General features: G+C 41.7%; 2 protein-coding genes and 1 long non-coding RNA gene across 3 annotated transcripts in view; 2 read left to right on the forward strand and 1 right to left on the reverse strand.

The window, feature by feature from the left end:
* Positions 1-1,192: 1,192 nt before the first annotated feature.
* LOC148188604 (uncharacterized) lies at positions 1,193-12,221 on the reverse strand. Its single transcript, XR_015777736.1, has 3 exons — positions 11,847-12,221; positions 9,472-9,608; positions 1,193-1,626 (listed from the first exon to the last, which is right to left on the reverse strand). It is a non-coding gene; the product is annotated as an uncharacterized LOC148188604 (long non-coding RNA).
* On the forward strand, positions 2,587-9,822 carry dusp19a (dual specificity phosphatase 19a). The gene is made up of 4 exons (XM_042494037.2): positions 2,587-2,887; positions 3,971-4,017; positions 5,828-5,980; positions 9,406-9,822. The coding sequence occupies exons 1-4, from the start codon at positions 2,665-2,667 to the stop codon at positions 9,610-9,612; spliced, it is 630 nt and encodes a 209-aa protein (XP_042349971.1). The 5' UTR covers positions 2,587-2,664; the 3' UTR covers positions 9,613-9,822.
* Positions 12,222-20,745: 8,524 nt separating the features above from the next.
* Positions 20,746-23,885, forward strand: part of pde1a (phosphodiesterase 1A, calmodulin-dependent) — a 35,101-nt gene continuing 31,961 nt past the window's right edge. Inside the window, exon 1 of the mRNA XM_042495291.2 lies at positions 20,746-21,985. Coding sequence (XP_042351225.1) covers positions 21,357-21,985 — 629 coding nt within the window. The 5' untranslated portion in view covers positions 20,746-21,356. The remainder of the gene's footprint in view (positions 21,986-23,885) is intronic.

Genomic DNA, 23,885 nt, shown 5'->3' on the forward strand with positions numbered 1-23,885 from the left:
AACCTGATGCACACATTACCCACAATGCACCTGGAGCGCTGACAGACTCAGGTGTTGCGCTGCAGCAGAGATGAGCAGAAAAGCCTCACTGCTTCAAACGCTTCAGCCGACTCTGAGTCACGTGATTTCACTTTAGGGCATTTATTTATGGAACACCGATCGACTCAAGTGTTTATTTTGACGTCATATTAACCCTTTGAAACCTGCATCGACAACTCTTTTCTTGTGCCGCGTTCAGACACCTTTTATAAGCCGGTTTGAGTCTTTCAAAAACATGGAAAAAAGACAATCGGCAAGTTGGCATGAAATGTTTTACATATTGCAACAAAAAAAAGAGTAGATTAAGGAATATATATTTTTAAAATTCTAGGGAAAATATCCAGAAACCATCTTTTTAAATGACATAAATACATGTTGAATATTAATTTACAGCACTTTTTTTCACGTCAGTTTCTTGTTTTTGTCGTTTGTTGTTTTCACTTTCTCATTTTGTGTTTTTGTTTGTTTCTTTCTTTTTTGTGTGCTAATTTTTAGGTACGTTTTGTGAACTTTTTCAATATTTTTTGCTAATTTTTGTGCAGTTTCTTCTTAAGTTGCCCTGGCTTTCTGCCATTGATTTTGGAAAAAAAATCAAGCAAATTTAGTTTTAAAATGGTTCATAAAAGAAAATTATGTTCCTCCTAACAGGTTAATATAACGTCTATTTGTGTTAAAATGACAGAAGATGTCCTGTTAACAAATACATTTCTGACATTTTAAGACATTTTGTTCCATTTTCTTTTATTTTTGTTTAAGGATTTATAAAAAGAGACATATTAGTTTCATCAGCTTCTTCAGCTGCAGTTTCTCCTGAAACATTTCTGTAAAAGCAGAAATGTGGCTCCCTCCTGTGGATTCTTTAAGAAGTAACACCCTAAATTGATGTCTAAATGGTTGAAATATGAATGGACATGAGGTTAATGTTATCATTTTATAATGTCTTCAAATTAAAAATACATTTCAAGCTTTCTCTGCATTTGTGTGATGTGTTTATAAGTTTTTTTAACCACTTGAGTAAATTGGCAAAACATAGGAAGAATTTTTTTCTGGACATTTTTTTGTAATATGTTATTATCTCCCTTCAGCTATTTTTTTAAATTAAAAAACAAAACAAAAAAACAAAACATGTTCTTGTAACCTTTTACACACTATTTTTTTTTTTTTTTTTTTTGCAATTTATTGAAAAAATAAAACCATTTTTGCAGGTTCCTGACGTTTAAATGTTTGTGAAAGGCCTCTGAAAGCAGCACAATGAAAGATTCTAGAGTTAATGACATTAAAGAAAGTGGCACCAAACCTGCCGCGTGCTTCCTTTTTCACGTATCTAAAATCATTTCCGACATTACTGACCGTGGCGTCGGTGTGCGTCAGTGGTCGAGGCGTCTCTGTCATGGAGCAGCAGTGACAGACGGCAGGTTTCATGTTACTCGGCAGCAGTTCGGTGTCACCTCCTGCAGAGTCGTCCAGCTCACAGGTGGGACAGACGGACTGCAGGACTACAGACAGTCAGACTGGATTTGTTCTGGACCTGGTTTGTCGCGGACCAGGTTTCTTCAGCGGTAGGACCAGACTGGAGGATTTTTTATCCTGGAACAGAAAATGAGGGAGAAAGTGTTTTTCTTTTCTGGAAACTGAACTGGACTCTGAGCCGAGCCGGACCAACCCAGACCATCTGAACAAACAGGTTTTCTATTACATACAATATATTACATATTTGCATACAATATGTACTGTATTTCAAATGATCCCTGTGCTTATTTTATGAGTAAAATGAACAGTGAAGGTCTAAATCTGATGAATCTGTTTATCACGACAAATAAATGCAGTAAACTGGACAAAAAAGAGCTGACCTGCTGACATTTAGCAGCTGGAGTTCACCATCAGAGCATACTCACGTATGCTGCTTATTATTAATAACCACAAAATACAGCTGTTATCTAAAGCTGTGCTCGGTTTTTCAGGTGTTTTTACACACATTAAAATGTTGATCTGATGATGGTGCAGGATGAAAAGGAGCCAAAGTTATTAAATTCATCCTGTGAAGATCATGAATTTCAAGTCCATCCATCCAAAACTTTGACCTACTGTTGGCAATTCAGTACTTCTGTTTTTAGAGCAGATTTTTATGTACCAGTCGATTTTGGGTGTTTTTAGCGACTTGTGACTGCATTTCCAGCAGCTTTTGAAGCAGCACATATGGGTGTTTTTATATATATATATATATTTCCAGTGGCATTTTTGGTACCAAATTTGGGTGTTTTCTGGCGACTCATTGTTACATTTCCAGTGACTTGCAGCAAACATGTTTTGTTTTGGGGTTTTTTTGCTGTTTTTCCAGCGTCTTTTTAGGCTCAAATGTTTTTAAGGCACCATGTAACATATCACTGGTTTACAGAAAGGTCCAATGCAAATTTATTTCCTGATAATTGGGCTGCATGATGAAGCTAAAGATGGTAACATTATTAAACATCAGCATGTTATCCTCATCACTGTGAGCATGTTTGCACAACTGTAGACATTAATCACCTCATCCTGCATCATTATATCTACTACAAAAATCATCCAACCTCCTTTTCTTATCTTTCAGGTTCACTCCAGTCCAACCCACTTCAGTCAGGTGGAGCCATGCAGTCCCTGACTGAGGAGATCCAGAGTTTCTCCAGGACGCGGCTGAGGAAGCAGTGCACCCGTGTGACGTCACTGAGCGGCCGTCGCATCATCGAGACCTGGAAAGGTTCTACGATCACTGTGGTTGAAGAACCGGTCCCCCCGGAGAAGATGCTGGGGTATGTCCCGGACACTTCCTGGGACCTGCAGGTCGGCATCGTCAAGCCCTTCCTGCTGCTGGGTGAGTTGACAGGACACATAATGACTGACTGAGCAGTCAGCTCATGTGGACCACATGTAGAGTTCTGTCATCAAACGATTCCCCAAATCAAGGAGTCAGCCTTCAGTCATTTCTCATTTCATTTGACTGAATTCAACTTATGGCCTGCGGGCCAAATACGGCCTCCAATAGGGTGTTGGGTGGCCCCCAACTATTTTCTGATTCACAATAAAAACACTGTGAATTGTTTCTGTGCTTTTAGTCTCCATAATATGCCAGAGTGCATAAAAAGCATCAAAGAAGAACTTGTTTATCCAAAAAAGCACCAAAGGGGGATCCCCCGCACTCCCTGACAGAGGTCCTAGCTAAGACCCTGATGTCCTAAAATCCTAAAACGTCCTAAAATCTAAGAAATGTCCCAAATTTTGAGAAATGTCCTTAAGCCCTAGAAATTTCCCAAAGTTCTAGATATGTCCTAATAGCCTAGAAACATCCTAAATTATTAGAAACGTCCTAAAATCCTAGAAACATGTATGGGGCTGCTGGCACTGGAACATGGCCTGCTGTCATTTTGGAAAAGTGGCCCCAAAACAAAGCAGGTTGAGTATCTGTGCTTTAGCGTGTTTCTGTGATGTCGTGGCTGCGGTTCTAGACTGTGTTCGTCTGGATTGTGTTCAGCCCAGTTAGTCAGGATGTCTCAGTCATACTCACAACATCCCAACAATCCCAAAAACCAACGACAGGACGAACCAACCAGCAGACTGAACTGATTCATCGAGCAGCCGCTGCAGTCGACGGACGGGTCACCCCCCCCCCGTCCTGTCCGGGAAATCACCTCAACACTGAAAACTGTCAGCTCAGAGCAGACGGTAACTTGAGCCCAGACGTGGGGGAGGACGGGGGACAGGTGACCCATCAGGGTGGACCATGCATGACCCCGTGACCTGCAGCAGACGCCGTGCACGCACACAGCAGGGAATTCCTTTTAAGGTTTACTTTTTGGTTCAGCACCCTGGACAGCGCCTTATGCCAAACAAAGACAGTAATTCACTGTGTGTGTGTGTGTGTGTGTGTGTGTGTGTGTGTGTGTGTGTGTGTGTGTAGGTTCTCAAGATGCTGCACATGACTTTGGCACTCTGAGAAAACACAAGGTGAGATTCTTTTCCTTCTGAACTGATTCTACATACTAATCCATCTTTGCTTTGGCTTCTGCAGAGCTGTAAAAGGTTTTCAGACAATAGCTGAATTTATTCATTTACTGAACAAAAACCGAACAGGTAAACAGTGTTACATAAGGATGAAACACATGTCATTGTAATTTGCAGCTTCAGTCCCCGGTTAGACTTTCTTTCATCTAGATTAAAGCAGCCAACAAGTGAAACAGCATTAAGATAAAAACAGATCAAACACGTTCTGTAGATGTGTATTTGTATTGTACATGCATTATATTATGCAGCACGCATAAATCAAAATAAATCAAAATAATACACTTATGACTCACTCTTCATCAAACACATACATTGGCAGATTTATTTAACCCAAATAAATGTGATACATCATATCCATCCTCAATGGAATTGAGAAAAGGAGTAAATGAAAACCATTGGAGAGAGAAACTGTTTCAAAGTTAGACCTTTTCTGAGGAAAATGGTCCTAAAACTGGTTTTACTGGTGACATGCATATTTATAGACTAAATGACAAGACAGTGTCCACAGTAAGGCGGTTTAACCACTTAATTCATCCTATTCTCTGCATTTCAGCCCTTTGTCTTTTCACAAGTGTCATTAAAGGGTGCAAATCTGATTTATTTGTTCAACGAAGAGGTGTACCCCAGGGCTCGACACTGGGTCCACTTCTTTTTTCGAGATATGTATCAACAATCATCCTTCCTCTGTTCATTTCTATTCAGATGACACTGTCATGTATACGTCTAAAACTCATTTACTACAAATATTACAAATTCAATCTGCCCTTCAATCAGATTTCAAAGTCTTACAAGCTGGCTCTTATCAGATAATCTACTGTTCGATAAAACAAAATGGTCTCCGGGACCAGATGGAGCCTAAAACAAAACAGTTTTAAATATAGAATGTAATGATGGTACTTCTCTGCATATACTTAACATAATAAAATGGGTTTATGGCTTTACTATTAACTTTCCCATAAACCTCACACTGATCACATTCTCCACAAAACTTTTTAGGAAATTTGAATATTTCGCAAAACTGCAATGCAACTGCACTTGAGATGACTGCAAACATATTAATCTTCTCAAAACGTCAATGTAGGCATTACTAGGTGGGTTTCCATTAACTCATATTTCACAAAAAACTGCAATGGAAAGTCGAAGTCATCACCAGAGGAGAAGTCTCAGAACATCGCTCAGTGGAAACGCGGTCATCGCGTATTTATGTTTTATCGACATTTCCAAAATATCTTTTAAGTTTTGCACGAATCAGCTGTGCTGCAGATACAGATCTAAAACATGCGGGAGAAGTGGTACTGGTGGAGAATTTTGGGGAAACGCTGATTTAGACAATAACACAGCTGCTGTCCTCAACCTGCATTTATGTTGATTTTGTCAACGATGTCTCAAGCTTGAAACAATGATGTATTCAGCGAGCTGTCCGTCTCGCTGCTCGGCAGGTGTTGGCTATGATGCAGCTTGGTTGTTAGTGAAGAGGGTGAAGAAGAGATTTATCTGTCAGCAGACGCCTCCACTAAAACAGCCTAATGTAACAAAAAAGCATGTTGATAATTGAGACGGCTCACTGTGGATGTAGCCTCAGACCTGCACTGACGAACGAGGGGAGAGAAAACTGAGCAAGAACCGCTGGGACAAAATAAATCCTGAAGACACAGTAAATCCTGAATACAGCTGTTAGCTGCCTCTCATGTGATTCTTGTTTGTCTGTCATTCAGATTTTACGGCCGTATATCATCTTTCTCTTCCTCTTCAGGTGTCTCACATCCTGAATGTGGCGTTTGGGGTGGAAAACGTGTTTCCTGACCTGTTCATCTATAAGACCGTCAGTATTCTGGATCATCCTGACACCGACGTGCTGCTTTACATGCAGGACTGTTGTGACTTCATCCAGCAGGCTCGCAGCGAGGTAACATCACCGTCAGTGCATCACATCAGATTCACTCGTTCATTTATCTATTGACCGACAGTCCTAAAACCCGAAGAGGGAGACAAAGAAGTAAATCCTCACATTTGAGGTGCTTGGATTGGAGTGTTTTTTCCCCTAAAAAGATCATTTGAAACATTAACCCTTTGGCTTGATTTCTCACAAAAACACTGGAAAAAGGCAATGACTAACCAAGACATGAGGAAAATGAAAGAAAATGACCTGCAATTAGCACCAAAAAAAAAAAAAAATTCTGACATTTCATGCCAAGTTGTTTTGCTTGTTTTCCCCTTGTCTTATGATAAAACATAAATCTAATGTGCACATGTTTAGAAGGTTTAAATGCTTGTGAAAGGCGTCTGAATGCAGCACAAGAAAACTGATGCAGGTTTGAAAGGGTTAATCACTGTGAAAACTAACGGGAAGCTGTTGACCTTGATGTTTTCAGCTCTGTTAACATAAAACAGAGCGTGAATCCTCTTCAAACATCCTGTCTGCAAACACTGCAGGAAAATCAAACGCTCGTCTCCGTTTCCGATCATTTGATCGTCTCCAGGCTGATCTCTTATAGGCTGCAGTCACGTTTCACCTCGTTGTGGACAATCATGACTAAAAGTCAAAGAGACTGCCGTTTAATTTTGTATTCTACACAAATAACCAGGAGTTTTACAGATACTGTAAGATAGATAAAGAGGTGAGGTGAGAGCTGCTCCAGCTCAGGTGAAACAAATGACCGGATCAAATCCAACAACAGGAAGCAATCCCATAAGGCCAAAAGGATTATGGGAAGAGGGAGACGGGTGTAAGGGTCTTAAAATGAGGGTTGACATGTGACACATGTTTCTACATCTCCTCTCCTTCTCTCCTCTCCTCGCCTTTAAATAATAGATGTTTTAGTTTTGTTCATGTTTTATTAACCTGCACACAGATCAGATCTCACTGTCATACAAGCTTTTAGCAGCAAAGCCTGCGGCTCACCTTAACATGACACCACACACACACACACACACACACACACACACAGAGTCATTAGGCAGTCATTAGAGGTGTATCATTACAGGAAGTGTGTGTTCATTATGATATGTTACTGTGTGTGTATGGGGTAATTCCAGCCCTGATAATCAAACTGATGCTTTTACTTTGAAAAGCAGGGTCAGATTACCCAGCAGGCCATCTGGTTGATCATGACATTCACATTTTGACGCTGTCATGGCGACGACAGCATCATGTGACTGAGTTCATGGTGCAGATACATAAACTAGAGGACATGCTGGGTGAGTTTTTAACCCTTTGAAACCTGGATTTCCATCAGATTTCTTGTGCTGCGTCACAAGCATTTAAACTTTTGAAACGTGAGCACTTGGGTTGATTTCTTTCAAAAGCATCGGGGGAAGAAAAGGCAATAAGCAACTTGTCATTACGGTCAGAAAATGGCAAAAAATCTGTAAAAGGTGACAAAAAATGACCTGAAAATGAGCTTAAATCAAGAGAAAAATAATCAATACACATTAATAAATACGGGGAAAAACAAGAAATCTGCACTTGTAACTCTATATTTACAATTAGGCTACGGAAAAAAACATTATTTGCATTTTTTGTGTTAGCACTTTTTTTTAAGGACATTTTCCTTTTTGTTCTTTGACTTTTTTGTGCAAGTGTCAAAAATTTTCTTGTAACTTTTTGTTAATTTCTTGCTCATTTTTGGGTTGTTTCGTGTGAAGTTGCTCATTACCCTCTTTCCATGTTTTTGAAAGAAATCGAGCTGATTTGTTCAGGTTTCAGAGGGTTAATCACAGTTTTACGTCCTAAGATTTCTGAATATGCCCCAAGAAAGTTTCGGGGTTTTACGGAAAGTTTCGAGTCATGCCTTGCTTCCCGCGTTGATCCCACTTTACGACCTCAAAGCTCACGAACACAACAAAGTCGGAAAAGATTGTCTTCCCGACTCAGAAACAACGACCTTCAGACATCACATGAACGCAGCCTGAGGTCGTCTCACTCCTCCACAGCTCCACCCTTTTCTCCAAATTTGGCTCCAAAAAACCAACCAATATCCCAAACTTGAGCCTTGAAACAGCCGTCCACAAACTGAAAGTATCAAAGTTTACTTAAGTTGCAGGTCAGGATGTTTTTATTGCTTCTGGTGAGAATAAAATCGGTCCAAACTGGATTCTGTAAAGTCCTGGTGGACGAGCGTGTTAATGTGAGTGAAGCTCTTTGTTCTCTGTCCTCAGATGAGAGCGCTGATGCCAGTTTGGTTCTGGTTGCAGCGCTGCGAGGTTTCGGTCTGATAAGTGGGACAGAGCTGTGGTGTAAACCTTCCATGAGGAAGAAAACAGAGGCTGTAATGGAGAAGCTAATGGACACAAACAAACAAGCCGGCTATTAACTTAACAGCTCAGGCGAGGCGAGCGGCTGGAGCGGCGGCGGTCAGCTCTGATCTGTGGATCTGCGGAGCCCTCTGACGTTCAAGTTCAGTCCCACTAGACCCTGAGCCATGGACCCGCACTGATTTTAACCTTTAGAGCTTTAATATTACAGACACAAAATCATCAGTTCTGATTACAAATATCAAGTATTCATTAATTTTCAGAATTTTAATCTTAATTTTAAATTTTTCATTATTTTCAATATATTACATGTTAAGTAGATTTTTCTTTTATTATCACAGTCTGGGATATGTCAGTGTGTGAGTGTAGCTGCTGACAGTCTGGGATATGTCAGTGTGTGAGTGTAGCTGCTGACAGTCTGGGATATGTCAGTGTGTGAGTGTAGCTGCTGACAGTCTGGGATATGTCAGTGTGTGAGTGTAGCTGCTGACAGTCTGGGATATGTCAGTGTGTGAGTGTAGCTGCTGACAGTCTGGGATATGTCAGTGTGTGAGTGTAGCTGCTGACAGTCTGGGATATGTCAGTGATCAGCAGCTACATTGACTGTGACAGGTCACCTAGTGGAAATAGCATGTATTTCCTCCATATGCCAAATATGGTCAAAATGACCTCATCAGGTGGAAAATAGTAAAAATGACAAATTCAGAGTCAAAAGCCCAGAATGACACCCAGAAATAATACAAGTCCTGTTTTTCTGCTCTGATGGCTGTGGGATCAAAAATGTCAGTTTGAATGGGTTTCAATGGAGCATTTTTGGACCTGAACAGTCTGAATGTAACTATTTAGTTTCCACAGTGTATTTTAGACTTATTGTAGGAGCTGAGCTGGAAATCACAATCTTGCTCGCAAATACGATATTTCCGAGTGGCATGTGAAGGCAGCATGTTAACGTTTGCTAACTTTGTTCGACAGAAACTTTATGAGAAGATAAAGTTTTTTTAAGAGTTTTTCGTCCTCCAGGTGACTGACTCTCTTATTTCATCTTTAAAATAAACATTTCCTCTTTGCCTTCCTCAGAAAGGCATCGTGTTGGTCCACTGTAACGCCGGCGTGTCACGGGCGCCAGCGGTGGTCATTGGTTACCTGATGTCATGTGAGGGCCAGACCTTTGACGCCGCTCTCTCATTGGTCAAATCGGCTCGGCCGGCCTCCTCCCCAAACCCCGGCTTCCTGGAACAACTGAGGAGCTACAAAACGCCGACGATGAACGGATCCAAACACTGAAGGAGGAAGAGAAAGCGCTCCATTAGACAGTTTAACCCTTGGAAACCTGGAGCGACGTCACCTTTCAGGCGCCTTTCACACGTATTTAAACCTTTGAACCCAGAGTAAATTGTTTTGTTTTGGTTTTGTTTTTTTTCCAAAACATGGCAAAAAGGCAATGAGCAACTTAGTAAGCAATGTTCCAAAAATTTGCAAGGAATTAATAGATTTAGAAAAAGAAAGCAAGGGAAAACATATTTATAATGATCACAATGACATATTTAAAGTTATGTCACAGAACTGTATACTTTTTGAGCACTTTTTCCAAATCTTATTGACTTTTTAAACAACTTTTCAGGTAATTTTATGTAATTTTTAATTTTTTTGAGTAATTTCTTTTGTATGTTGCTTATTGCCTTCTTTCCATGTTTTTTGTTTCAGGTTTCAAAGATTTAATAATTAATAACAACAACAACAACAACAAAAACAGCAATAATAATAACGTTTATGTGTATATATATATATATATTATCAAAAAAGTTAAAAAGCATCCCAGTTTATAAGAAAATGAGATTTTTTTAATGTAATTGGAAATAAGTTAATCCAAATTAAAAAATCGATATTTATTTTCTCTCCTCTTTCTAGCAGTAGGCTTTTTATTAGAAGTGGTTTTATTTGTCAAAGATTTGAAACAAAGATTATTTTCTTGCTTGTTTTCGTGTTGTTGAGGACCGTGTCTTTGTCTTTGTGTTTTGGTGCTCTTCTCTTTCTCTGAGTCATCTGTGTTTTTTGTTAAATTAAATCTCTGTGGAGGGACTTTCATCCTCTGCATTTGACCCGTCCTCAGTGTTTCGGAGCGGTGTGCAGCCACGAACTCCACAGTGTTTTCTTTCTAAACATGAAAATGAATAAATAAATAAATAAATAAATAAATAAATAACAGAGGCAGAAACGTTTGCCGTTACTGTTATTACTTTGTATGGCACCATCTTTCACGTATGCACAGACGAGGGGGCGAGTGCATGGGTTTCACCTCTGCTCAGTGTGCTCGCAGATTCAACCGTCTGAAACCAAAGCCAGATTATCCGCAGATGTCTTCTCCTCTCCAAAACTAACAAACCAGGTGATTTAAACCAGTAAACACAGAAAAAGTCAGTTTGGTGTTAAGAAACATCAGTGTTTTTATAACGCTGTGGTTACAGAGGGGCTGACAAATACACGTGAAAACTGTTCAAATGAACAGTAAAGTCGAGCTACAGTTATAGTTCGATTTGACCATTTCGTACGTGCGGCTTCTCCACGGTCGGTGGAAAAATGCCCCCTTTCAGCTAGTTGCTGTTGGACCTTTTTCCTGTTAACCCATTACCTCACATACCAAAAAATTTGCAAGTGGCAAACAGACTGCATGTTAAACTGTGACAACATAGAGCACTGTAAATTTCATACGTACGCTACACTTTACTTGGTACCTTTGTCTCGTTTTGTTTTCGTCTTCTTCTCCTTCTTCACTTTTTTTTTTACCAGGTTTTCTTTTATGAATGATATGCTGTTCGACTTTTGTTATACTTATACGTGGGAGCGGACACGTATGAGGGATTTCTGGGAGATGTAGTCCACGATTTCTCAGAGTTATGTGATGCAATAACAGCTCTTGTAGCTCCTGCTGCATCATGAGGGAGCCAGTTCCTACTGACAAGCACATAGACACAGCATCATGTGACCTCGCAGCATCATGTGACCTCACAGCATCATGTGACCTCGCAGCATCATGTGACCTCGCAGCATCATGTGACCTCGCAGCATCATGTGACCTCGCAGCATCATGTGACCTCACAGCATCATGTGACCTCGCAGCATCATGTGACCTCGCAGCATCATGTGACCTCACAGCATCGTGTGACCTCACAGCATCATGTTTCCTCACAGCGTCACGTGACCTAGAAAAGACTAAAATGTGTTTTCACTGCAGTGTGGACAAATATGTCTGAAATGCCACCTCACGCAAGCGTATAAACTTTTCGCGACACATGGGAGGTTTTTTCTAAATTGACGTGTTTCCATTAGACAGTTTTGATATCGGCTGTTTCAGTTTGCACAATTTCAGGGTCAATGCAAACCTTCCTACTGCAAACTTTATAAGTGCTCTACTGCAACTGTAAAATCCTGGTTGCCATGCACACTCACGCACACACACACAGACTGACCCTTCTTCCATGGCTGAAACCTGCTCATGAGGGCAGCAGACCTCTGATCACCTGTGAGTGTGCAGAGAGGGCGAGAGGGAGGCAGTGAGAGAGACGGCAGCAGTCAGACAGCCTGAGAGCGGCTCGGCAGCATGCGGATGAAAGCAGGAGGAAGATGTCTCTCCAACATGTGAATCAACACAGAGACACAGAGTCCTCCGTCTGTCAGGCGTCTCCATCCTCCTCCTCCTTTGGTTTCTGCTGACGATGGGCTCCTTCTGCTCCGCTCTGGACAGGAAGATGGTGGTGATGACGGCGACGTCACGTGAGGAGTCTCCCCTTCAGACAGTGACAGGTTAGAAAGTCATTTTCTACCTCTGCAAACCAGTCTCACTGCTCGAAGTCCTCCGAGTGAAAAAGCTTTTTAAACTTTTAAAATCTCGCCCATTTATTCATTACATTATTATTCGTGTGATATTTAGCGATGAGATAGTTTTAGTGTAGATGTGGATGTGAGCAGCTGTGGGGACGAACAATGAACTGAACTTCTTGTAATTGTGATAATGTATCTCAAAAGAAGGTTCAATAAGGTGAAATAAACTGAAATGAGTCGACACTTGTAGACAAGTTGTTGTGCTGTAAAATGAGCTTAGAATGACACAATTTTAAATGTTTGTTTTTTTTCTATTTACCCGTTTAAATCTGGATCTTCATTAAAACCTGAGCAATACAGTTTTTTAAACATTGAGAAAAAGGCAATGAGCAACTTGGCAAGAAAAGTCCCACAAATTGCAAGAAATAAGTAAAAGGTGACAAGAAAATGACCTGAAAATTTGTTTTTAAAAAGAAAAAAATAAAGAAAAATAGGGAAAAATGTCCCGAACACTGTATTTATCATAATTATATACTGTGAACATGAACCATGAACCATTTTTTCTTTTTGTGGAAACAAATCATAAATAAATTATTATTCAATGCAGATTAATGTCCTTAAAAATGTCTGATGAGGATCCTTCAAAAACATAGTTCATGAAATGACTAAAAAAATATAGCTGCTTTATAGCTTCTGTCAGATTAATGTCCATAATTAAATCTCTCCGCTCTGTCCCTGTTGCTCTACTTGTTGCCTCAAAAGCCTTTTGCGAAACAAAGACCTGAATATATTACAGATATGCACACACACACACACACACACACACACACACACACACACACACACACACACACTTCTCCAGCCGCCCACGCAGTCGTCTTTAATTGTCTGTTAAGTGTTGGTGCTGATTATGAAGAACCAATTAACAGTCAATTAGTCCTCTGACCAATCAGACGGTCCGCATGTTGCAACAAGGGTTTGTTTAGAATCACGAGAGCCGCTCTGTTGAATGACATGGACACACACAGACTGTAACGTCTTTTCAGGTCTCTAGCATGGTCTTTTCTAGTCTTTTTTTCACTGTTTTTGGATATAACATTTTTTATATAAATAAGAAAGGTGCAAAAAAAAAGTTAAACATCAGAGCTGCAATAATAACTACAAAAACCACAACAACCCAGAATTACTGCCTTGTGGTTTTATGCCTCCACAAAGTTGGGTCGAGTTGTTAAGTTTACATTAATGTCTGTCCACACTCGTGTGTTGCCATGACGATGCTTCAGATGTTGCTGCAAAGACGCCACATATTCTTAAACAAGCATGCTTCAAACACATCTTCAACATGGCAGCATAGAAGATCTGCACAATCAGCAGTTTCAAGGTGAAAACCCCAAATTAGTGTCACCAGTTTAGAGGTACGGGTGAAATACTGTGTGATGAGAATAAGATGGAAGCAAGGTCTCAACAACTTTGACTTTTGACCAAGAAAATCTGATAAGTTAACCACTGAGTACAAGTTGACGTCTGTGGCAAATTTGAAAAAATTCCCTCAAGACATCATTGAGATCTTGCTTTCAGCACTATGTGATGGAAGTGATTTTAAAGTGACCTTTGACCAGCAAAATCAAATCAGTTCACTCTTGAATCCAAGTGGATGTTTGTGCCAAAGTTAAAGAAACTCCCTCAAGACGTTCTGAGATATCGTGTTCACGAGTATTGGATGGACACGAGGTCACATTTTCCTTTGACAACCAAAGCTGAACCAGTTTATCGTTGAATCCAGGTTGACGTTTGTGCCAAATTTGAAAAACGTCCTTCGTGTATTCTGCAGATATCCCATTTACAAGAATAGTGCAGATGCAAGTGGACATTTACGCCCAATTTGAAGAAATTCCTTTGAGACGTTCTTGAGATAACAATGGTTTACTGCGGATTTAAATTGGACAGCACCACAAGATAAAGGGAAAACGGGAGAAAAGGAATTCATTGTGGGGTTTTTGCAGGTGAATGAAGCAGGCAGACTAACCCCTAATTCCCATTTCGGTCCGGCTCCGTTTTGGTCCGGCTCCAAACCGTCATGGCAGACGGAGCCAATAGATCAGTCTATGTGTTAACTTCCACTGACTCCGCTGCGTCGTGAATTGACTCCGGCCCAGCTCTGGCAGTCCGGACCCTTGCGGTTCAGATACGCAAGGCCCCTTTTTTGCCGTACGCTGGAGCACTTTGCATCAATTCAGCCAAATTAAGCACAGAGCAGACAGGAAGTCAGACAGCAACACAAGGTCAGGTTAATTTTCAGAATAAAACGCTCTGTGTTTACATCTGATTGTATTTCACCTAACTGCGTCAACATATGTCACAGTGAGCAGATCCAGACCTGGAGTCAACAGGTCAGAGGATTTCAGAGGTCACTACCAACAACACGGAGTAAGAGAAGCTAATTATGGAAAACCACAAAATTATCTTTTTTATAAGACAACCATAGAGAGGAAATGGCGTGGAAGACCATGTCAAGAGTTGAATGGAGTTATAACTTCTTCTGTACTGATATAATGATTCTGTAATTACTGCGGGAACTCCTCGGTCTCGCCACTCCAGCTGATCCAGCAGTGCTGCGCCATGCCGCGCTCAAACCGCAACCGGCGGGAGTTGACGGATGAGGGAGCACGGAAGAAACTGCAGCTGAGCCGTGCCGCAACGCACATACAAGCAGTGGAAATCCTGGGTGAAGTAAAGCTGGGGCTGGTGGTGACTGGTTGGAGTTGAAGTGTTCGAGCTCAGAGGAGAGAGGCACACTATAAAGATCAGAAACAATCTGGCGGCGTGGAAGAGAGAGCTCCGGGTTTTTAAGCTGGAGAGTGTCAGCTGATGAGTGTGGAATGAGCAGCAGGTGTGCATGCAGAGCTCCGGCACCGAGAGGCCACGCCCAGCCTCTGACAGCACACAGAAACACAGCCAAAAAACAGGAACACACGACATCCATACCAGCAGAGATATTGTGTCACGACACGAATAGTATGAATGCAGAGTCACAGTGACCTTGACCTCTGAACACCAAAATCAAATCAGTTCATCCTCGAATCCAATTTAAGGCGTTCTTGTTATTGTTATCTTGTTATTATTATTATTATTATTATAGTTATTATTATTATTATTATATTGCACATTACACAATATCTCAACAGTGAACTGATTTAATTCACACCCACACCAGTTTTAAAGCCTGCGACTCTGCACTGGTCTGTTAGAAAAGAAGCCTCTTTTGAGAGATAAACCGTCGTCAAAAAACTCAAAAAAGTCCAGTTGCTAATGATTGAGCTCCGAGAAACACTGTGACCTGGATAACTGAGACTCTTCACTGACGTGATGCTAAGACTTTTTATAAATTTCAAAATGGTTTCTGCAGAAATGCAAAACATCCACCAGAACTCTGCTTTTTTTTGTTTTGAAAAAAGATTTGAAAAAAGTGTGTCAGCATCTGAAAGGTGCTGCAGACATACAGTGTTTTGCAGGTGGTGGAATATGAATGAGAAAAAAATTGTGGATTTTGGAAAAACGTCGCTATTGAATGCATTTTATGTGAGGGCAATGAAAGATGATTCACAGTTTGGCCTGCACAGACTCCTGTTTTCACTGACTGCGTGAGGAGTTTTGACAACGTGACTTCAGTTTGATCGATGCATGTTCGCCCTCCTTCACTGTTTACTTCCTCCCACGCAGCCTTTATATTCTGCACTTTCTCTCTCTTGCATTTTATCTTCTTTCAATCTCTTTGTGGACATTTTCATAATAACCCCCCTCGTCTTAGCTGAGTCATACATATGAACGACCACATATGGGCAGGAAGTCACGACATGCAGTAACACAGAGGTTATATATAAATGTTGAAATTGAAATCATTGTAGAATAATTGTCATTTCACTTTTGTCTTGAAGATAAAGAAAAAGTAGAATGTGTGATACTGAAGTACAAAGTTGCCTGTTTTCAGACTGTTCGAGCTGCTGCCGTGGAGCCTTTTAATTTCAGTCTCCTTTAGCTTCATCTATTTTTAGATCTGACGTCTCGTGCAATTTGCGAGGGTCAGTTTTATGTGGAAAATTCCCCTGAAGAGCAGGTGGAGTCAAAAGAGAAGGAGGGCTGTGGTCAGAGACAGAAGAGTAAAATCACCCTCTCCACTATCGTCCAATGACTCTGCTCTATGCAACTTTTGATTTATTTTTCATGCAATCATCAGACACTTGAGATCTCAACAGAATTGCTGGTATTCTCCTCAGTCCTTAAAGTACAGTAGAGCTCTCAGACAGCATCCTTGAAACTTTGTTCAACAGCTCAATAGCTGAAATGTTTGCAGAAAATTTTCATCTCTGGCTGGGTTTCCATCACAGATTTGCGCAAAACGTAAGCAATATTTTCGTAAACACAATTGTGGAGATGACTGCGTCTCCACTGACTGATGTTTTGCAGCTTCTCCTCTGGTGATAACATCCCAGTAACCATGGCGATGGATGTTCAAAACATCAGCAGCTTTATTTCTATTGCAGCCACCAAACTGGCCGTCAATATTTCCAATCCAAGGCCACGTAGGCGTGTTATGGAGCCGTGATGGAAAGGCGAGCCCCTTATACGTGGGAGCGGCCACGTATGAGAGATTTCTGGGAGATGTAGTCCACGATTTCACAGAGGAATTGTGGATTCAAAACTTCCAGATGATCTGCTCAACTTTCTCAGAGTTATGTGATGCAATAACAGCTCTTGTAGCTCCTGCTGCATCATGAAGGAGCCAGTTCCTACTGACAAGCACATAGACACAGCATCATGTGACCTCATAGCATCATGTGACCTAGATAAGACTAAAAAGTGTTTCCATTGCCATTTTCCCAAGTATGGCTTTTCAAATCTCCTGAAATAACACGTTTTGTGGTAAATGGAAAATGATGAGAATTGACATGTTTTCCATGAGGCATTATTTTCTATTCACAATTTCAATTTGCACAATTTGAGGGTTAATGGAAACCCTCTTTCTAGTCCACTTTTTTAAAACAGTTTCTTTCCTCCTTTAGGTGACTCCATACAGCCAATGAAAGCAGTGAGTCGGCCACAGCATCCAATCAGGAACAGGTGCAGCATCAGGAGGCGAACCACCAATCGCTGTGCTGTGAAAAACCCAAAGACCTGGTAAAAAGCTTTAAGATTTAAGATTAATGAGCTTTCATTGGCAGCCTGTTCTCATTCTGAAGTCATTAAATACCGCCACTTTGAAAGTGATTTTGGCGGATGATTCTGACGCCAAAAGCCACCTTGACTCACATGATATGCCACCGGATAGCGTCAGTTAAGAACGTGGCTGTGTCTGCGTGTTACACCACAGAATGGAAGCAGGCTGAAACACTGCTGGTAACAAGACAACGTGGTGTGAGGGCACCTATACGGCAGGAGGGAGACTGATCCAACAAACCCCAGACTTTCATGCAGATGAAGATGATGATGTTTTTTTCTATAACCTACCGTATGCCTCCTTCTCCTAATCCTAACCACCTGAGCCAATATGTGTGTTTGCTGATGTCCCTGAGCTGGTTGCCATGTGCTTTTGTTGCCTAAACATAACCACATAATAGCAGATGAAGGATACCTAGAGCGTGATATGTGGACGCAAAAGTCTACTGCAAAGCGGCATCATGTGACAACTTGGGATGAGAACATATCGTGGTATCTAAATCCAAAACATGATCTTTTTCTAACAGTAACCGAGTTTGTTTTGTACCAAAAACCAGCCATAGCATTGTTGAGAAGATAAACTTTCAACAGATTTGCTAAAAAACACACTACACAAAAGTTTCCTATCTGTGGTTTGTAGAAAAGTTCTGTTTTTTTTTTCAAAATTTTGTTGGCATACCACTGGTATGTACAATTTTTTGGGATGAACAATTTCTTTAACCCTTTGAACCCTGAGCAAACTGGATTGATTTTTTTTTTCGATAACAAGGGGAAAAGGGCATTGACCAGCTCAGCAATTAATGTCCCACAAATTGCAAGAAATAAGTAACAGGTGACAAACAAATTTACCTGAAAATTAGTTTCGAAAAAAAGGGGGGATATTATTATTAAAAAAAAATTAAAACTAGGAAATATATATATATATACATATATATATAAACTATATTCTTAATCTTTGTAACTGTAAATTTCAAATTATGTTACAGAAAAAAAACATTTTTTCGTGTAATTTTCTTTGTTTTTGTTTAAATTTGTCTTTTTTTGCTTACTTTCAGAAAATTTTCTTGTAACTTTTTAAAGTCTAGCTATTTTTGGGCCATATGTTGTAAAGTTGCTCCTTGCCTTCTCATGTTTTTGCAAGAAATCAAGCCAATTTGCCCAGGTTTCAAAGGGTTAATATTGAAGAAGTTACTGACGATTCTTAGAGACATTGTGAATATTGTCATACGGCTTTAAGGAAGACTTCATGAAAATTGCCCGTGGAGAAGTCTGACTGTAAAAATAAAGCTCAGACAGATGGAGATATCCATGGCAACAATACTACAAAGTGACAACAAACAAACTTTGAGAAACGGTTAATGGTTTATTTAACACCACTGCTGCTCGGTGGATCTGGATGAGACACTCTCGGTGTGTTTTTTTGGCTCCGGCAGCATCTGTTAGTGCTGAAAAAAGACAGGGATGTCCTGGAGGTGAGCAAACACAAGCTGGTGAAACGTCTGACTGGAAGGCAGCCCGAGTCGGAGAGAGCTCACACTGGGTTTAATGTTACTGTGTTCACTCACTTCCCTCCACGAGGCACTAACAACTTATGAGGAAGACAGTTACACCTTACAACAGATTGTTTGCTGAGGAGTTTGCTTTAGGGAAACTGTTTTTGTTTCAATAACAGTAACTGAGTTGCATTGTGGGCAATATAGTATGCAGTCTCTTTGGATATTGACCGTATTAAGAGTGAGGATGACTTCAGTTTTGACCTTTTATCTTTTTATCTGTCTCTTATAACTCCCCCAACTTTATGACAAGGAGTAAAACTTTTAATGTCTAGCCTAACAGGATTTAGGAGGATATTGTCAGAGATGGAATATGATAAAAAAAAAAGTCTGTTTGCTATAGTGTGTGATCACCTGAAAATAAGAATAATTGTGTTTTCGTAACTTTAGAAAGAGACGTTTTTATCTTCATAGGTAGCAGGTCCTCATTTATGGAGATTGCCACGTTGCACCGCGATGTTTCTACAGTAGCCCAGACGAACCAAACATTGGCCACCGAAGTTAGAAGCCTCTCCATGACAAACAGCACTGGAAAAACACAATTTTTTAAAGGTGAAACTGCTTTCATCTGTGTGTAGGGGTTTTTTTTTGGGCTATTTTTTAACCAATGTAAGTCACTGAGTTCGAGAGGAGACCTCAGTAAATTAGTTGGCTCAGCGTAAAAACCTTGTAAACCTCTGGATTCAAAATCAAAAAGTTCTCATTCCAAGACGTCACATATTGCTGCTTTGTCAGTGGATTTCCACGTCTTCATCTTACGCTCTAAGTATCCTTCTGCGCCTGCTGTTGCCGCCATAAATGCCAGGATGTCAAAAAAAGCACACGCTGGCACGGATGTTCAAGATTAGGGGAAGGAGGTGTGTGTTAAGGTTTAGAAAAAAAACACCACATTCAGATGGGAAGCGAACACGTGACTCCTGCATAAAAGTCCGAGGTTTGTTGGACTAATCCACCTCCCCTCCTTCCCCGTCCTTTGTGCTCTTTATATTCCATTGTTACCAGCAGTATTTCAACCTGATGCCATCTTTCATGCACACGTGACAGGTTCTGTCCGACTGCACTCTCAAGTGACGCTACCCGGTGGCGTGTCATACAGATTTTGGCCTCGAGATCTTATGTTGAAATCACAGGAAAAGTTGCGATATTCTGGAATAAGAACCAAACAGTGCAGGAGATACGCTGATTTTTTGAAACTGCTTCAATCAGTGTTTTTAAATCATCTCTTTGTTTTGGAGGAAGAGACCTCTGAGGATAATCCAGGAGGAGCTTCAGTTGGTTGCAAACTGTAATCCTCACCACCAGATGCCACTAAATATCCCTAAATCTCACTCACTGCTCCTTTAATGCAACAGGATGAGCCTTTTAGATTTTAATGAACATATCACCCTTCGTACGGCATCACACCACCCTCAGGTTAAACTTTACTTTATTTATACCATTGGTAAAGTGATAACAAAATGTTGTTGAGCCCATCACTCTTACACTGAGAGTGTAATGATCACTGTGGCCTCTAGGGGACGCCAGCAGGACTGACGGCTGATCGTCTGGTCTTGCCACTTGACTGGAGAGGTTCTGTGACTCTCATTTTCAGGACCATTACATCATCATTGTCTAAAAACCACACACACACACACACACACACACACACACACAGGCTTGCTTTCTCTCATGCACAGCTCAGTATTGCACGCACGCACACACACACACACACACACACACACACACACACACACACACATACATACACACACGCGCGCGCAGCGGGTGAGCAGAGAAGGACAGATTGAGATTTGCTGTTGCGTCTGAATGGAGCATAAAGTTATGTGTGTTTGAAGGAGGAGGAGGAGGGAGGTCTGTCGGCTGCAGGATTCCATCACTCTTAGCAACCGTTGTTGAGTTACCACGGAAACGCTCTGCGATGTTCTCTGCTTCTCCTTTGTCCTCCATCACTCTCTCTCTCCCTCTCTCTCTCTCTCACTCACTCCTGTCTTTATTGCTGGTCGACTTCCTCGTTGCGTTGCTACAGCGATGCTCTGGGACAGCTGAGCTGGATCATTTTGCAGCCGCAGTGCCGGAGCACAGAGCTCAACTGTTTGCTGTGGAGGAGGTCGTCACTTTGATCGACTGAAAGACGCAGTCCGTCTGCTCCTTAACTTTTTTTTTTTATTATTAAAGAGCACTATTCTTTTGTCCTGTGACCTTTAACCCCTGGGCTTCTCTTACGGGTCAGATCATTTTGGATCGGCCTGGCTGTCGGGTGACATCACAGGAAGTTGGAAGAAGTTCCTTCGAAGCCCTCGGCGTTGATCGGCGTCGATGTTTTCACAACTCTGTCAGTCTGAGAGACGTCCGGACGCTTCACAGAGACCAAACTCTGCTCCGTGAACACTTTGACCAACACTCAAAGAACCCCACCTCCTTCTCCTCCTACACCACGCGGAGATGAGCGAGGAGGCGGACGGGCTGCAGCTGCCTGAGGAGGTGCTGGAGGGGCAGGAGCTGCAACAGGAGATGCAGCAGCAAGAAGATGAGGAGGAGGTGCAGCAACAGGAGGGAGAGCAGGAAGAGGAGATGCCCCAACAGGACGTAGATCAGGAGGAGGTGGAGTCTGAGGAGGTGCTGCAGAAAGAGGAGGAGCAACATGAGGAAGAGATGCAGCAGGAGCAGGAGGAGGAACAGACTGAGGAGCACCAGCAGGCTGAGGAGGTGCAGCAAGAGGAGGGGGAGATGCAACAGGAGCAGCAGGAGGAGGTGCAGCAAACTGAAAAGGAGCAGATTGAAGAGCTGCAGCAGACCAAGGAGGAGGAGGAGCAGCAGAAGGAGGAGGTGCAGGCTGAGGAGATGTCACAGACTGAGGATCAGCAGACGGAGGAGCAGCAGCAGCAGCAGACTGAAGAGGAGCAGCAGTGTAAGGAGAAGCAGCAGCAGAGTGAAGAGGAGCAGACTGAGGAGGTGCAACAAACACAGGAGGTGCAGCAGACAGAGGTGCGGCGGACTGAGGAGGCGCAGGAGTTTGAGGACGCTCTGGAGCAGAACCACAACAACCAGGTCCTGATTCGACTGCGCGGGATGTGAGTAAACACAGATGATGTAATGTTGGTGGTGAGTGTGAAACGGCTCGATTGGTGATTGGTGATTGGTGATCGTGTTGTGAATCGATCAGTGATCAGTAGTGGAATCGGTCTGACAGCCTCGGGGACGGCTTCACTGTGGTTGCTGTGGTGATGTTGGCACAGAGCGAGGATGGAGGGAAGACGGACGACAGAAAATGAGCTGAAAACTGTGGGCGTGCGACATCACTGAACATGAGAGAGAAAGAGGGAGAGACAGTGTGTGTGTTTTTGATGAGGTCACAGCTTCACGTCCGTCCGTCCGTCTGTCTGCGTGTGTCTGTCAGATATTTTCTCGCAGTGGATGCTAACAAGCTCCCATCGCAGCAGGAACGACACACCACCACATCTGCCTGAATCTGAGGCTACGGCAGCAGATGTAAAGCTGCTTTTATTTTTTCCCCCCTTATTCTCCATGGTTGCCATGGCAACGGCAGAGCGTTGCGATGCAGCAAACTCTGCAAAGATAGACGGCTCAGGAGCGAGGGAAAGGGATGAAGGCAGGGCATGAACACTCAGTGGATGCAGAAAAGAAAAGAATAAAAGCAAACTGAGCGTCGGAATGTTTGTTTCAAGTGTGTGTGTGTGTGTGTGTGTGTGTGTGTGTGTGTTTACACACTGACTGCAGCCTCATTACATCATCGCCACACACATTGAGAGCGAGCGTGTCTTTAATGGAGTCTAATGAGAGCAGCATGTGGCAACAGCATCACAGCTGATCATGAAATTTAAGCAGAAGTTCAGCATATTGGGAACTGATTTTGAAGTGTGTCTCCACCTGTTGGAGAGTAATACGGCATATAAGGCTTCTTTTCCCACTTCACAAAAAAAAAAAATCTGGATTTTTAAACCTTTGAAACATTAACAAATTGGTTTGGTTTTGTTCAAAAACATTGGAAGAATGCAATGAGCAACTTCATAACACATGGTGCAAAAAAGCAAGAAATTAGTAAAAAGTTCTGAGAAAATTATGTAAAACAAGGTAGAAGGTAGATTTATTAAAACATGTAATTAAGATTTGTCCTTGATCCTACTACATCTTTGGAGTTGAAATATGGGTTGATTAAAATCAGCAGCTACTATTCAAATTCCATCTGGTTTCTTGCGCATGTTGCTGCTGGTAGCATCATTCAATACCTGAAGGACATTTTTTGAATTTGCATCAGTCTTGTGCTCTTATGGCTACCAACGAAGTCCGCCCAACCAGTGCAACAGCTTGAGCCGGGATGTTAAGGGTTAAGAAGGGTTAAGGGTTAAGGGTTGTGAAGATGTGCGCAGGGCAGTCTCTGATCTTGCTGAGTGAGCCTAAATCACATCTAATCCACATCATTCTCCTGCGACAGAACACTAGACATAAGAAGACTTGGTAGAGGAACAGCTCTCGGTCCAAGTCGGGTCAGCCTCGCCCTGATGCCGGCTCTCCTTTCTCTCTTTGTCTGCTGCTTTCGGTTTTGTTTCTCCCCTCTGGTGCTTCTCTGTTGTAGAAAAGTCCTTCTTCAGCAAAAAAGGCCACGGAGTCGAAAAAATAGAAAAACAGAAAAAAGTAGCAAAGAATTGAGGAGCTACTGGCTGCTGCATCGTACTGATGTCATCATAACTAAGCAAAATAAAATAAGCAATAATAAGCAAAATAAATAAATAACAAAAACAAACAAGAAAATTACCCCAAAAAGTGTTGAAATAAACACAAAATAGTCTCTAACATAATTTCAAGGGCCATTTACATTTCAGTTCTTGCATGAAATGTTAAACTTCTGTTGCAGTTTGGCCTTTCATGCACATGACAACGGTATTTTGGGGGCCTGAAAATGCAAACTTTTGAAACCAGAGTATGATCTTTTGGAAACACCACCTCTTCTGT

The sequence above is a fragment of the Plectropomus leopardus genome, chromosome 10 (assembly GCF_026936395.1).
Source record: "Plectropomus leopardus strain MGB_pleo_1.0 chromosome 10, ASM2693639v1, whole genome shotgun sequence".
NCBI lineage: Eukaryota > Metazoa > Chordata > Actinopteri > Perciformes > Serranidae > Plectropomus > Plectropomus leopardus.